Source organism: Mytilus trossulus, chromosome 6, assembly GCF_036588685.1.
Source record: "Mytilus trossulus isolate FHL-02 chromosome 6, PNRI_Mtr1.1.1.hap1, whole genome shotgun sequence".
Lineage (NCBI taxonomy): Eukaryota > Metazoa > Mollusca > Bivalvia > Mytilida > Mytilidae > Mytilus > Mytilus trossulus.
This window is the reverse complement of record NC_086378.1, coordinates 37,332,544-37,347,076: the sequence shown is the minus strand read 5'-3', so window position 1 is coordinate 37,347,076 and position 14,533 is coordinate 37,332,544. Positions and strand designations below refer to the sequence as shown.

Here is a 14,533-nt window from a genome sequence, read left to right as displayed (position 1 = left end):
GTCCTTATGTATGTTATTTTCTAATTTAACTTACACAGCATTAATTATATTCTGCAAAAAGCAGTTAATGTTTTAATTAAAATACCTTCTCCAAAATATCAATTAAGTCAACTGTAAAGAAAGTGTTAGACATCTGTTTTCTATCCAATGAAAGATTTGGTGGAATTTCCTTCCTTTCTTCAATCCTTCCTTCAAAACTTTGTCTTTATTCCTAATTATTTTAATTTCTTGATTTTGCAACAACTTATTTTCTAATTCTATGTTTATATTTATCTACATCTTAAAACAATATAGGTAAATTCAAATCCCACCAAAACACTTTTTTTATTTTAAAAGCACTAAACTGGATGCATGCTACAAGAACATTCTATCCCCTAATCTAAGTCAGCAATTGGAACCAGTTTATCTATCATGAATTATTGTTACAGGGTAAATTTCAATCAAAGACCAACACAAAATTTTACAATATTAAACTGCCAGATATCTCAGTGTCATAAGGATAAATATTCTCTTCTGCAGAGGATACCTTTCATGTTTGAATTGAATGCGCTGAAAATTTTCTACAACTAAAACTTATTTTCTTTTCAAAATGACAGAAAAAATGTGAACTTTAACATAATTCTGCGTTTTAAGAAATAGCTCCTGTTCTAGTTTTTGTGCTGAGGTGGCATAAAGCAATCCTGTACGTACTATTATGAACTGATTCATTTCATGTGCATAAACAATGCAGCATGCCAAATAAATATACTGGTGCCTGAGATACTAATTTCTATTTTTACACAAATATCGTTAGATTTTTGTCCACTAGACAACCCATTCTCTATTTTTTTATCAATTTTATGGCCTTTTCAACCCTACTAACCAGTGCATTCAAGGCAAGCTGTTCATGCTTTTGTGTTTTCTTCACATTTCAAAGTACTATCTCAAAATATTGCAGGTTTTTTCTCCAAAATGGCGTTTAATGTCAGCAGGGTAGGTAGTTTAGACAAAATCTAAAAGACTTTTTTTATCACCATAATCATAAAAAGACCAAAAGAAATATGAGTTTACTGTTTTTCTCAAGGTAGCTTTATGATAACTTTTAAGACATTTAAACATATCATGTTTATATATGTTGTTTCCATGATGGAGGTATGTTAAACTCCTATAAGTACTCAGGATAATGACATGTGGGTATGTTATGCAGTGCTCTAGCAAGAAATCAAAAGGGGCAGGGTGCCAGTGGAGTGCAGGGCACTTTTATGATAAGAAAAGGCACTGCTAAATTTTTTGTCTCTGTTTCTGTGTGTATTACCAGTTACGAATCTCTTTTTTTTACTGTAAATGTTGTGGTGTTTTTTAAATAAAGATGCATTTCAACCAGTCTTTATTGCATTGTTTGTATAATTTTGTAGTACATCTTCATCAACATATTATGTTTTTATAGTTTAACTTCACTCTACCCATTGTCAGCCATTATATCTTTTTTTTATTTATATAAAAAATACAGCTTTGAATACATCCAACCACTGACATTACTTGTATTAATAATTTATCAATGTTTAGAACATGGATTGGTAAAAGTATAATTATCAAAAAGAAATTGCAATATATTTTTCTTGATATGTTCAAAGACAGTTAATATCCTTAGGTAACATTATCACTGGTATTAAAGAGATAATAGTAACTGCAATTACGATTATCCCAATATGGCGACGGTAGATATAGGTAAAATCTTTACACTCGTTTTTCTTAAATGTAGCATGTATTTGTCAATAGTTACTCAGCTGCAAGGTTTATCTATACCATTTCACCATATTTGAATCGTAACAGTGCACTGGAATTGTCTAAGCGCTGTGAAAATAGCCGTTGAAAAATTCGGAATGATAATCGTAACTCGGAAAAAAGATAATCGTAATTATGGTATCTAAAAATAAAAAAGATAATCATAACTGGAAACTGTTTTATTGGTATTGACACTAAAAACGTAAATCTGATAGCATATTATGAAATTATGGCGATGAATTATTTACGAAACGTACCAACATCTCATGACATTTCTTTTTATGCATATATACTTAATAGTTCTTATGAAAACAGCTACATACTAGTATATCATAAAATTGGAAGGGTGAACAAGCTTCAAGAAATTTGGAAATGGGAAATCACGAACTTTGTTAATTTACAGAAATTTCCAAACACTATAGGTATGCCACAAAATATGTGAATGAGCGATGGAAATTATGATACATGACAATAATTGTCAGGCGACACACATGTGAAAAATTGACAATGAGGGTCGGTTGAAGACAAAACTAAATCCGATGCAGTTTTTTAGATTATTGTTGATTATCTCAACGAGATTGATTTTCTCGCTTGAGCTGGTACAGCGAAAGTGAGAAAAGCAATCGAGTTGAGATGACCAATGAGAATCTGTTTATCGCTATTTTACCTATGACGACGTTGTCAATTTCAATGTCAATTTCGTAAGCAACGCCATGTGGCCTCCTTAGTTTCTAGCGATAATTTTTCCATCTCAAGCGAGAAGCATGATATGAAAATTATCACCAAAAAAGATCAAAGGAAAAATGCTCAAAATAGCAATAAATTCATGTAAATAAATAAATAAATTTATCCTAGATATTAACCTGTAAGTTTCTTCATTTATTTGTGTATGCGTAAATGTCATCGTTAAACTGGGCATTTACAGTTTTAACACACAAAATACCATTGAAATGCTGAAAGACACATTTATTATGTTTCAGTTACTATTATCCTATTAAGAAAATTACGATTATCAAAGAAGAAAAATACCATAGAGTTACGATTATCATCCCGAATTTTTCAACGGCTATTTTCACAGCGCTTAGACAATTCCAGTGCACCATTACGATTCAAATATGATGTAATGGTATAGATAAACCTTGCAGCTGAGTAACTATTGACAAAAGCATGCTACATGTAAGAAAAATGAGTGTTAAGAATTTACCTATATCTACCGTCGCCATATTGGGATAATCGTAATTGCAGTTACCATTATCTCTTTAATACCAGTGATTATAATGTTATTATATATTCAATTGGTTATTTATTTATTTTTTTAATACTAGATAATATTTTTTGGGCACAAATTTGTAATAAGCTAAATCAGGGGAAGTAACTCCAAAATCAATTTCCAAAACGTTTTCGTTAGTTAAAAACTATGCGGGAATTCTCGCTACATTGAAGACCCATTGGTTGCCTTCGGCTGTTGTTTGCCCTATGGTCGGGTGGTTGTCGCTTTGACATATTCACCATTTCCTTTCTCAATTTTATTGTCTCTTAACAATTTGAAATGGAAGGCATTTCTGTGAAGGCATAGTTTTATTTTCATGACTTAAATTTATTTCTTAAATCATGAAAGTCTTTATTTATACACTTTCATTGTGACTTGAAGATCGGAAATGCCGACCCAAGCTAAACACACTCGCTGACACATTCATCAAATGCATGACAAAAAGATACATTGTCCTAATTAAATGACCTAGTAATTAACACCTTTGAAGTCTTTATCAATGTGATTGATTGTAATGACATGATTAACCTGGGGGCAATCACACAGGTGTCATATATGTAATTAATTTGGAGATCAGAAATCGATGAAAAAAAGGAAATTTTACCAAAACGGCACAAGACAATTTTGAAAAAGGACGTTAGGGCAGAAGGGCGCGGATGAAGGCACTGATGGCGCCACTGAGGGCACCCAGGGCGCGGCGCCCTTCTATTTTGGGCTAGCGAGACCACTGTTATGAATAAAGACTTTGCTTTGTACTAGACTGGTACATAGAGCCAAATCTTCAGCATGTTAGCTCATTAGGTAATGTTTCACAAGGAGAGATGCCACTCCTCTCCTGTGCACAGTATTCTGTTTGATATTTTATATAAAAAAATAAGCACATCAAAACTAAAGACTTAAAAAAAGAAATTTCAACAAGGGTGTTGTTATACTATAGAAAATAATAATATTTGTCAATGGATATAGTGTTGTTAGCTGGCACTGATATAGGTATTAAAAAAAATTTCAGGGGCGAGTAGGTATGTATAGAAAAATAAAACTTGATCCTGGCAACATTTTGAGACAGTTCCTGAGCATGTTCAAATTTTTACCCTTGTCTTTCCCTGTTGGAAAAAATGGTTTAATTTTTATTTTACAATTTGAATTATATCAAACCTAATATTACTAGTATATATTAAGAAAAAAGTATTCATAGTTAAAAAAAAAAATTAGGTTTAACAGTGATTAGTAATACAAGTAAATAACAGAAATATTTATTATTCATTAGTTATTCTATATTCTGAAAGTTTCATTTCTTTTCACTTTATAAAACAAGTACCCTGTTCAAAATTTAAAAACATATAACAATTAAAGCAGTCCCTCATTCCCCAAAAAACAAAATGCAACAAAATCAAGAAATTAAAATGTTAAAACTATAATAAAATACAACAAAACATGCGCTTGTAATAAATACATGGAACTAAAGCAATATCTATAATAACGGGTATTCCCCGTAAAATTGGAAATTCCACCCAACCTCTCTTTGGCTAAGATCCTGTAGGGCTACCTGCCGTTCTGAAGATTTTCTTGATTTTTTACTACGGGTTCTTGCTTTTGGTTCCTCTATGATTATGAGTTCCTGTAAAACACGCCAACATGCAAAATGCAAAAAACATATAAAATTTACTGGTTGAAACATTTCTGTATAGCATTTGATTAAAAAAGACATTCCCGAAAAATTGCAGATGCCTTTCAAAGTTCTAATATTTAAATTGGATTTTAAATTAAAACATATATAAATAATTGCCGAAATATGATTTAATTTTTTTTTTCTTCAAAACTTCAAATTAAAATGCTATACAGAATAAACCAAATGCATTTATGAGAAAAATCACAAAATCAATTCTTAGGAAAAACAACATGCTATTTCATTACAATAGACATCTAAAATTATTTATATAATGTGCATATTAATTACAAAAGGAATATGTCAAATTGTTAAAAAAAAACAATTTAAACCATGAAAAACTATGAATCAACAAATTGATACACTTTAGCTACTTCCCGGGTTAAAACATGGAATGTACATGAGTTACTAAAAAAAATTTAAAATCCTTTCAATCAAACAATCCAAAAGCAGGCTTATAATGGCATGAATGACATCAGAAACTCCAATCTGCAGTTAGGGATAATTTGAGGATACAAGATCACATCTTCCTTTTGTAGATGTGGCATAGTCCACATGGGAAACTAAAAAACATTGGGATTAATATGGTGCAAGCACAATGCAGTTAAATTAAACAACCATGAAAAAAGAAACATATCATTTATATACATGTATGAGTAAAAGTTGGACGGTGAGTCACTGAGTCAGTATTTTTAAGTGTCTATACCCTACTTATGTGTACTAACTGACAGATGCAGCCATTCAAAATTGCCGAAAGCCAGCACCTCTTTACAGACTGTAGGCAAATCCACAAACTACCTCCTTTGAAAGTATGTAAAATTTAAATCTTCTTTCCGCTTAACAAGTGTAAGTGCAGAAAATAAAATAAAAAAAGACTGTAATGGAGATTTCTTAATAGTTCATGCAATTCAATAAAAAAAATATTAATCATTATGGAACATCCTTACAATGCTTTTTTTTTAGGATAATTATTCAGAGTTAAAGGGAAGTAACTCACCAATGTAAACCATACATTACCTTACGATGTAACCACTGCCTGCTTTCTATAGCTAGTGTGAAGTACAACAGTAACAGGATTCCAGGATTGACAAACCAAGGCCATTGACTAGCATCATGGAAGTCAACATACCAAGTTCTTTCACAGTCAGTCTTGATGATACCTGTTAGTCCTATTATTCTGAAATTTTATAATCAAGTGGTGAAAAAAAATTTGTTCATGAAGCAAGAATAAAACTTATAATAACAGACATAACTAAATAACCAATGTGAAACAAGAAAATAATATGAATAACACCATTGAACACATAGCTGAGAGAAAGTCAGATTGTTATTCAGAGAAAAATATTGTCAACAGAAGCATGTCTGAGGAATAACAATCTGATCTTTCATTCTCTCAATATACAAATCTGTATTATTTTAATAAATATACTGAGTGTTCTATTAATATTGTCTTTTGGACTGTTGATTTTTGTTATGCTATTTTTAGGCAAGTACCAATCAATCAACCAAAACACTGAATATGTTTGAAATATTTGTCCCTGGAAATCAGTGATGTTCTTAAGTAATATCTAAATGCTTTTTTGTCTGTCAAGGAGTTTGTTATTAATGTCAGATATTTGATATTCTCTTTCAGATTCATTCACACCATTTTTAGACTCAGTGTGATCTTGAGTCTGATATATTATAAAGACACCTAGATGTTTCATGTTTTTGTTGTTTTTTTTTTTTTTTTTGTTGGGTTTCTTTCAGTTGTGGCTGTACCAAACATTTCTTTTTATTCACATCAGTTGAACATAAAGCTTCTTCTACAATGTTCTAATGTTATTGTTACCAACCTTGCTTCAAGAGATTTAGGATCAACCAAATCCTGGAAAAACGGGAACTGGTACAGATGTAAGACACAAAGGTGAAGGCCACTCCACACAAGTACAACAAATCTATACACAGCAAATTTATATCCAAGAGCGTTATAAAAAGCCCACCATGTTGATATGTACAGGAATGACAGGAAGTAAAAAGCTCCCAAAATAGAAGGCACGATAATACCGCTAGCTGCCAAAAATAATAACACCAAGAATGTCCCAAAGAAATGTAAAAATCTTTCTGTTCGTTTTCGGCGGGTTCTGCTGACTGCTGTTGGTAATTCTGTTTCTTGTCCTTCAGGAACCTTGAGCAGAACGTAACAGATCACAAAGACTAAGATGGCTGTAATAAGAACAGCAAGGTCAGGGACTACTAGGCGGATTATATTAATTGCTGGTACACCATCCAACCTGAAATAGAATTACGAAAACATTAACAAGGCTACAAAAATATTTTATACACATGATCTTTTTTAATTTAAGTTTAAACCCAAAACCCAAACATAATTGATAAAACTTTGTATCAAAATTATAAAATGGCCTACAGGAGACAACATTTTAATGATTTTTTTATTTAAATCGTTCAGTTATACTACTGTTCCAACTTATTGGGAGGTTTGACACACCTGCAAACATGTTCAACCTTGCCATATTCTTATATGTGCCTGTCCGAAGTCAAGAGACTGTTATTCAGTTGTTGTTGTTTGTTGCGGTTTATAATATTTGTTTTTTTCTTTTATTGTTTTTACTACATAAATCAGACTGTTAGTTTTCTGGTGTTGTCTTACATGTACATTTGTCATTTTGTCTATTATGTCAGTATGTACTTTACTCATTGTTGAAGGCTGTAAAGAAATCAAATTCTTTTAAACGTTTTCAAATGCTGTATAATTTGATGGTGGCTGACAATCAAAGGTAAAATTGGACAAGCAGTAATAATATATTTATGATATTTCTAGAATATCATGGCTTATTGGAATAAATAAATCAAAATCTGTACTACATTTTCATCGACAAAACCTCTGGGCATAAGGCTTAATTAAGACTTCTTATCTGGCAAGGTAAAAATTTATGTAAATCAATAAATTTTCAAAAGATTTAATTATCTAGATTATTGAAACATAAATTTCTTTAGATTTTTCTGGAATTTTTTTAATTCTAGTAATTGTGACACTCGTGTTGAAAAGAATATTGATAATAGATGAATAATAAGATATGATTGCCAAAGAGACACCATGGTACATGACATAGGATTAAACAACTACAGGTCATTGACCGGCCTTAAACATTGAAAGCAAAAGTCACAACACATAATAACCTATAATTTTTTTTTAAAGAAGGATGACAGGGAGGACAAAAAAATCTCACAAATCAATATAGTCATCAATTTCAAAAACAATGAGCGTGTCAGCAGAGAATAAAATCAACCTGAAACCTGGTACTCTAATAAGATTATATACAAAAAAAATATGGCAAATTTCCTAACACTAACTGTCTGGGAGAGAAAGAGATTATGCAACACTTGATGTATGATTGTGACAGAGGAATATGTTTTTCTCTCTAAGTATACTACATTTTCTTTCTTCTTTGTCAACATTTCAAATTTTATTAATGTCAAGTGCATATCTCGGTAGTAAAAACATATATATTTTTTGCTGCATGGCACTTAATAACAAAACATGTTAGGTGACATAAAGAATTCTGCTAGTCTGGTTCAAATTATAAATGCTATTACAAATCACAGCAGGGTTAAGAACTTGCACTAGAGAACTAAAATTTGTATGCTTTTTATCAATCTTTATGACCTTTTTGCTTTTAAATGAATTCTCAAAGATCGAGGTCACAAACTTCATTGCTTCATTAAAGGAAAAGCATATCTTTAAAAAATAAGCCTGGTTGAATTAGTTTGATCAGGCCTAACTCAGGTCTAAAACAAATGAAAGCAAAGTCATACTTAAAACATTTTTCTTCCTTTTCAGGTGATTCAAAGTTTTAATTTCAAACAATGCAACTTTGCATGAAGAAGTCTAGATGATCTCACGGATAATGAATTTAGCTATTCATTTAAATTGAGTCTTATAATGTACACTTGTAAACTGTTTCCATCAAAATCAAGGTTAAAAGTCTCAAAAAGTACTTATGTTTCAAAGATCAAAGTAATCAGCTTTTTATTTTTGGTATTTAATCACACCAAGCTTTGTTCAACATTTATGAATAATAAATTTAATCAATTTTTAATGCACATTGGAAGTTAATCACATATTTTTGGTATCCATTTAATTGCTTTTTCCCTAAAATAATCAGAAAGTGTGTTTTATTATTGTACAGTTTGCCTGGAAATATATTGACTTGTTGAATAATTCATAGCAGTGTGTGGTAAGGTAATTATTGTATGAAATATCAATTTGTTGGCCTTGAAATAGACATTAACTCCACCCTAAAATGTAAATGTTCATTTCTAAAATTAGTTTCTATAACAGTGTACTATGGTGACCCTAAAATCATCACAGTAACGAATTTTCTAAAAGCCTTTTAAGCACCCTCTGTCTGCTAATTAACTTATCTTCAAGGGATGTGTGTTGTATAGATATACACAAAATTACACTCTTATGAAATACTATAAAGAATTTATCAAAAAGGATAATCATATTTTCAGTAGTGCACTTATGTGAAGGTCTTTTATTAAGATCTGAAGTCCAAGTGCCTCATAGCAAGATCAAGAAAACACTTTTTCATTGATATAAAAAAGGGGACAACTCCCTAACTTCACATCTAACAACATCATGAGGTCAGCATACAAGTATGCATTGTGTAATAGATTAGCATAAGTGTTCTATGTAACTTTGCAGCAAAAAAAAGCAAATGATCTCTCCTTCACTCTGTATTCTCTAACCAAATTTAATCTAAGATGTGTCCTCTTATTTTAAATAGCATCCTATAAAATAGTGAACAGGAAAGCATTGTCATGCCAGACATATCCCCATTCTAAGTTTAATGTACAAATTAGTGTCTTACACACACAGGATACAACTTACCAATGTTGAGAAGTTGACCAAATGTGAAGTCATTCTGTTTGGTAGTTTCTGAGAAAAGTAATTAATATTTTTTGGGTGGACAGACAGACTAACAAAGTGATTACAATGTAGTATCTAATCACACCAGACTGTATATTTTACCTTTCTACAGCAATCTGTCTTGAAATATTATCATTTGTTGAACCTAAAGAAAATAAACAATAAATGTTTTAAAATATTATCACTATCAAAATGTTTAGTAACAAATTCATTTTCCGACAACAAAACGAAATACAAGTTTCCTAACTGAACTTTTGTTTGAAATACATATGCATGTGATACTAAATATTTCAAATCTTAGTTTTATGACCTAGAGCAAACAAATGGATTTGACACAGTGGCAAAAATACTTTTATTAACCAAGTTTGGGCTATAATTTGAAGATAAAATTTTAAAATATCCTTTATAGTCCATGGAAAGCATATAATAAATAACTAATACACAAGTTCTGAAAATAATTTCAACACAAGAACATGATTTTCAGCCGTACAAAGACAAACTTAGCTACCTGAATGTGACAATATAACTTTCATAATTTTCTTTTAAAGCATTCACAACACAAATAAACACTTTAGCATCATTTGTATGATTATAATTATTTTCAAAGTCTGCAGCATTTTATGGTATTACATTGTACTACCATGGAAATGGGCATTATTCATTCAAGTAACATAAGTTCAATATTTTCTTATTATGACAGTTTAACTGTGCTTAAATTATACATGAATAAAATCATAGTTAAAATTGCTTGCAAACAAACAAAAAAGCATGCATTTGACAAAATGCGATTCAATGTTCGTTAAATAATCAATTTCTGTGTTCACTTGAACATTTTGCATGTACTGATGTAGGTAATGATTAATACATTGTACTCGTTCATATTTCAAAAAATTCAACAAAAAACAGTATGGAATAATCGTGTAACTCTCAACCATACTCTGGAAGAATCTTGTTTAACCCAATTTCATACTACCTGCAGAAATGCTCCAGATTCAACCCTCCAGAATTTAAATCCCCTAGCTTGGAACCAAGGAATTCTCTACAATGCATACATGCATTCCAAAACACTACAACTATTCATGCCAAAGATTGTCATGCACCTTACCACTTATTGAAAAATTTCCTGAACTAGAGGAAATTCCTGATTTTGTAGAGACACCTCCTTTCAGACAACTTATGGACAGCTTAGAAAAATGAAGATAACCAACATCTGGGGACATAAAGAAGAATTCTAACTATTTAAATACATCCATAAATGTTTCCTGTTATGTTCCTTGTAAAAAAGCCTAAATTCAACTATTTCAATTGTTTGGCTTTTTTTAAGGACACTGAAAGCTTGCAATAATGTAAAATGAAAAAGTGAAATAAAACTGACACTATTCTATTTCAAAAATGCATATTTTGAGGGCCATTATCCCACATTTAAGCACATTGACTAGGAAATAATAGCAGGAAGCCACAAATACTGGAAGAAAGTCTTCTGAAAGACAGACTTCCAACCAATGCATGGAAATAAACATATTCTTTGGAAATTAAAAATGTCTACAGATTCAAATGGACAAAAAATCTTTCATAGGTTACACTATTTTAATGTGCTTAATGTTATGCAAAAACAATGCTGTATTCTTTAAATAGTTTTTAATTTCACAGTTTGAAAAGGGAAGATCAATATCATATTGAATTAGATTGCTACAAAAAGAAATAAGGCACTCTCTTATAAAAAAAAATTAATAGTCGAGGATTGAAAGTGATTCTTTTATAAAGACATCAGTTAGTCATTCTACACTTATCAAAGATAATCCTTACTAATGTTCCAATTTAAGAAAAAGTGGAGTTTTCCCGATAATCGAGTTGTATGCATGAACTGCAATGTAAAATTTTAAAAAGACAATTTTGGTTCACCTTTTGTTTGGGAACTTAAAAGAACAAGAAAACTTTTTCAAATAATATATAAAATTGTGTAAGACTTTCAAATTTGTGCACTTTCCATTACATTTCCTCTGTCACAATGCTAATGTTATTACGTCACAGTAAGAATGGATTGTTTATTGATGTCATTTAAGCTGCTTGACTTTTGGTCAACAGATGTAACTAATTCATGAAAAAACTTGTAATTAATCTATTTCAGTCAACTTTCATTATTTTTTCACCAATTCACAAACTAGAACTATTTCTTCTATAACATGGGTCCATAACATGGGTTCATAACCTGGATCCTTTAGTGACGAAACATAAAGCTCATCAAATGACTTTACTTACAGTTTGCAAAATCAAATCCATATGGTTTATCCAGAGCTGCTAAAGTGATGTGGAAAATAATATGAGCTAGGGTACCAAGAGCTCCAAGCACAATAAGAAGCTTCAGATAGAGTCCTGTTCCACCTGAAAAATAAATTTCAATACAAGTTATATTACTACAATTAAAATCTCTACTCGTTATATAATCATCTCATCTGATAGATTCTTGGAACAATCTGGAGCTTGTCTCACAAAGTTTTTGTGCTAAAAAAATGTTGATTCCAAATAGAAGTACATGTACATGTGAGACAAATATACCAGCAACCCAAAGGAAGGACAAGGTATGATAAGGCCTGTCTTTGGCCCCCAAATTTTCTCATTTTTCAAATTCTGTTTTTGAAAGATACTTATTATGTTAAAATATTCCCTGATGCTTGAAGTTTTTTGGGATGAACTTCAAAACAACAAATGTTAGCAACTTGGTGAGGTGAGGGGAGTAAACTTTCTGTTATTATTCAAATATTGTAATTATTATTCACTTTTCAGCTGTTCCGTACAACATTTTTTTTTTTTTTTAAGTGCCTCCGCCAATGTGACCCAGGATTTTTTTTATTCCAATGTCATTTGCACTGTTTTTGCTGTCTAAATTGCTGTAATTTTTGCCTGGTCACGTAGGCACACCCTACATAATTTTTCCTTCTTTTGGCGTTTTTGGTGCCCTTTTACCTCCCTCACCTCACCCATTTTCTGAAATTAATGGTTTTTAAGTTCATTCAAACAAGCTTCAAACCTAAGGGAATATTTTGACGGGATTTTAGCTTTCAAAAACAGAATTTGAAAAATGAGAAAATAGGTTGGGGGGGGGGGGGGGGGGGGGGGGGGGGGGGGGGAACAAGCCTTATCGTTCCTTGTCCTTTGTAACTAATTCTGCGCCAGCCAGATTTTCTTGAAATGGAATCCCTTACAGGAAAACTTCAATACAAAATTTTATGGAACTGTACTGGTAATTGTACATGTTGGTTAAATAAACTGTCACCACAGAGCTATGTTATTTTGGTCGTAAAATGCAAATGTTGAAATTAAAATAGTAATTCTTTAATGTGCAAGTTATGAAACATATTCGAAGTCAAAAGACCATGACTGAGGGGGGTAGGGCCAAATATTCTCCTTTAGATGTATAGATACTAATACAACTGATACCAAATATCATTGACCTATCAATAGTGGTTACTCATAAAATGACCTAATCAGAAACTAATATATTATTGATGCTGTTGCAGCCCCCACCACCAAGAAACAGCATACCTATGTCCCACTTTTAGACTTCGTCAAGGGCTTTAGGCACGACAAAAAAAATTGTCATCAAAAGAAAATATTTAATGTTACACAAGCACTTCATAAAAATAATCAATTTAATTAAATCATTCATAACGATCACTTTTAAAGCTAACAATGAGTTACAAAAATAAGGTATAATCAATGGGTTAATTGCAGCGTCCTTCAATTTATCCTAATAAAACACTAATAATAAAATTATTATTCATCCTGTACTTAGGATTCATAGGAAGTCATCTCTTTGATCTCTGAGTGTGGATCTAAACATATCTAATTCTTCTTTTCACTTTGTAGAAATCAATATATTTCCTTTCAGTTAAAGTCAACTTTTTCTGATCTTATTATTTATTGCAACATGACAGATATAAAAGTCCATAGGACAAAGCATACTGATTTAAAACATGAACAAAGAAGATGTGAAGTTAACGCCAATGCGTTTTCAAAGATTTTCAACCAGCATAATGATTTTAAAATAATTTTTTTCATTTTTAATATTAAATATTGCATTATAGATCTGATCACTATTGTACTTAATCCTATCTAACAATAAAAAACTGATATCAAATAGTAGTCAATAATTGTCCTGTTATAAAGTGTGTAAAATATTCCCAGATGTTACTCCTTTCTACCAATTATTAACATCATAAAACATATAAATACATAAATATTTTTCATGTGTCAAGGGAGCTACATGTAGAAAACAAGATATGCTGTTTTTCACATGAAAATATCTTGTATTGTAGACATATTTACCTACTGAATTCTAGAGTAAATGGTCATAAATACAAGTAACTCTTAGTATATGAAAATAACCAAAGTAAATTATTAGCAAATATGTTTGCGACACAAATGTTTAAGAAGTAATATAACTCAAATCCTATTATTCTTAAATAGCATATGGTATGATTTATTCTCATTATCATTCTATTTGAATACTATAGAATGCACTACTACTAGACAATTTGCATTCTGACTGAAGTATTTTTACGCAGTGTTGTAGTGAATTGGAATCCAGCTAAATCAGACCTGCCAACTCACATGATTGAAAGGGGGTTTCCTTCATTAGAGGTATTGACATGAATTTTGAAATTCTTTTTGTATGAACTAAACAACTCAAACAGGCATTAAATTGAGTTAAAATGGTGTTTTAGTACACACATACTCATTCAAACTTTATAGTTGTAGTATAAAAACACTTGTATCAATATAAGAGGTGAATGAGAATCTCTTGCTCTTTAAATCCCCCAGATGGAGATCTTGAAAAGTTGGCAGGCATACTGAATCTTCTTCTGGACCCATGTACAAGTACAATGCTATTTAAGGA

The 14,533-nt window shown here is 31.1% G+C and overlaps 1 protein-coding gene across 7 annotated transcripts in view; it reads right to left on the bottom strand.

Annotated features, from left to right (window-relative positions):
• The window catches only part of LOC134721270 (piezo-type mechanosensitive ion channel component 2-like), a 94,959-nt gene that overhangs the window by 72,422 nt on the left and 8,004 nt on the right, over window positions 1–14,533 (bottom strand). For 5 of the 7 annotated variants that reach the window (XM_063584133.1, XM_063584129.1, XM_063584131.1 and 2 more), the window contains exons 4-9: window positions 11,896–12,018; window positions 10,742–10,846; window positions 9,739–9,781; window positions 6,536–6,973; window positions 5,718–5,877; window positions 4,551–4,652 (exon numbers count right to left, since the gene is read on the bottom strand). In XM_063584133.1, coding sequence (XP_063440203.1) covers window positions 4,551–4,652; window positions 5,718–5,877; window positions 6,536–6,973; window positions 9,739–9,781; window positions 10,742–10,846; window positions 11,896–12,018 — 971 coding nt within the window. The remainder of the gene's footprint in view (window positions 1–4,550; window positions 4,653–5,717; window positions 5,878–6,535; window positions 6,974–9,738; window positions 9,782–10,741; window positions 10,847–11,895; window positions 12,019–14,533) is intronic. The other 2 variants (XM_063584135.1, XM_063584136.1) reach the window with 2 other exon arrangements.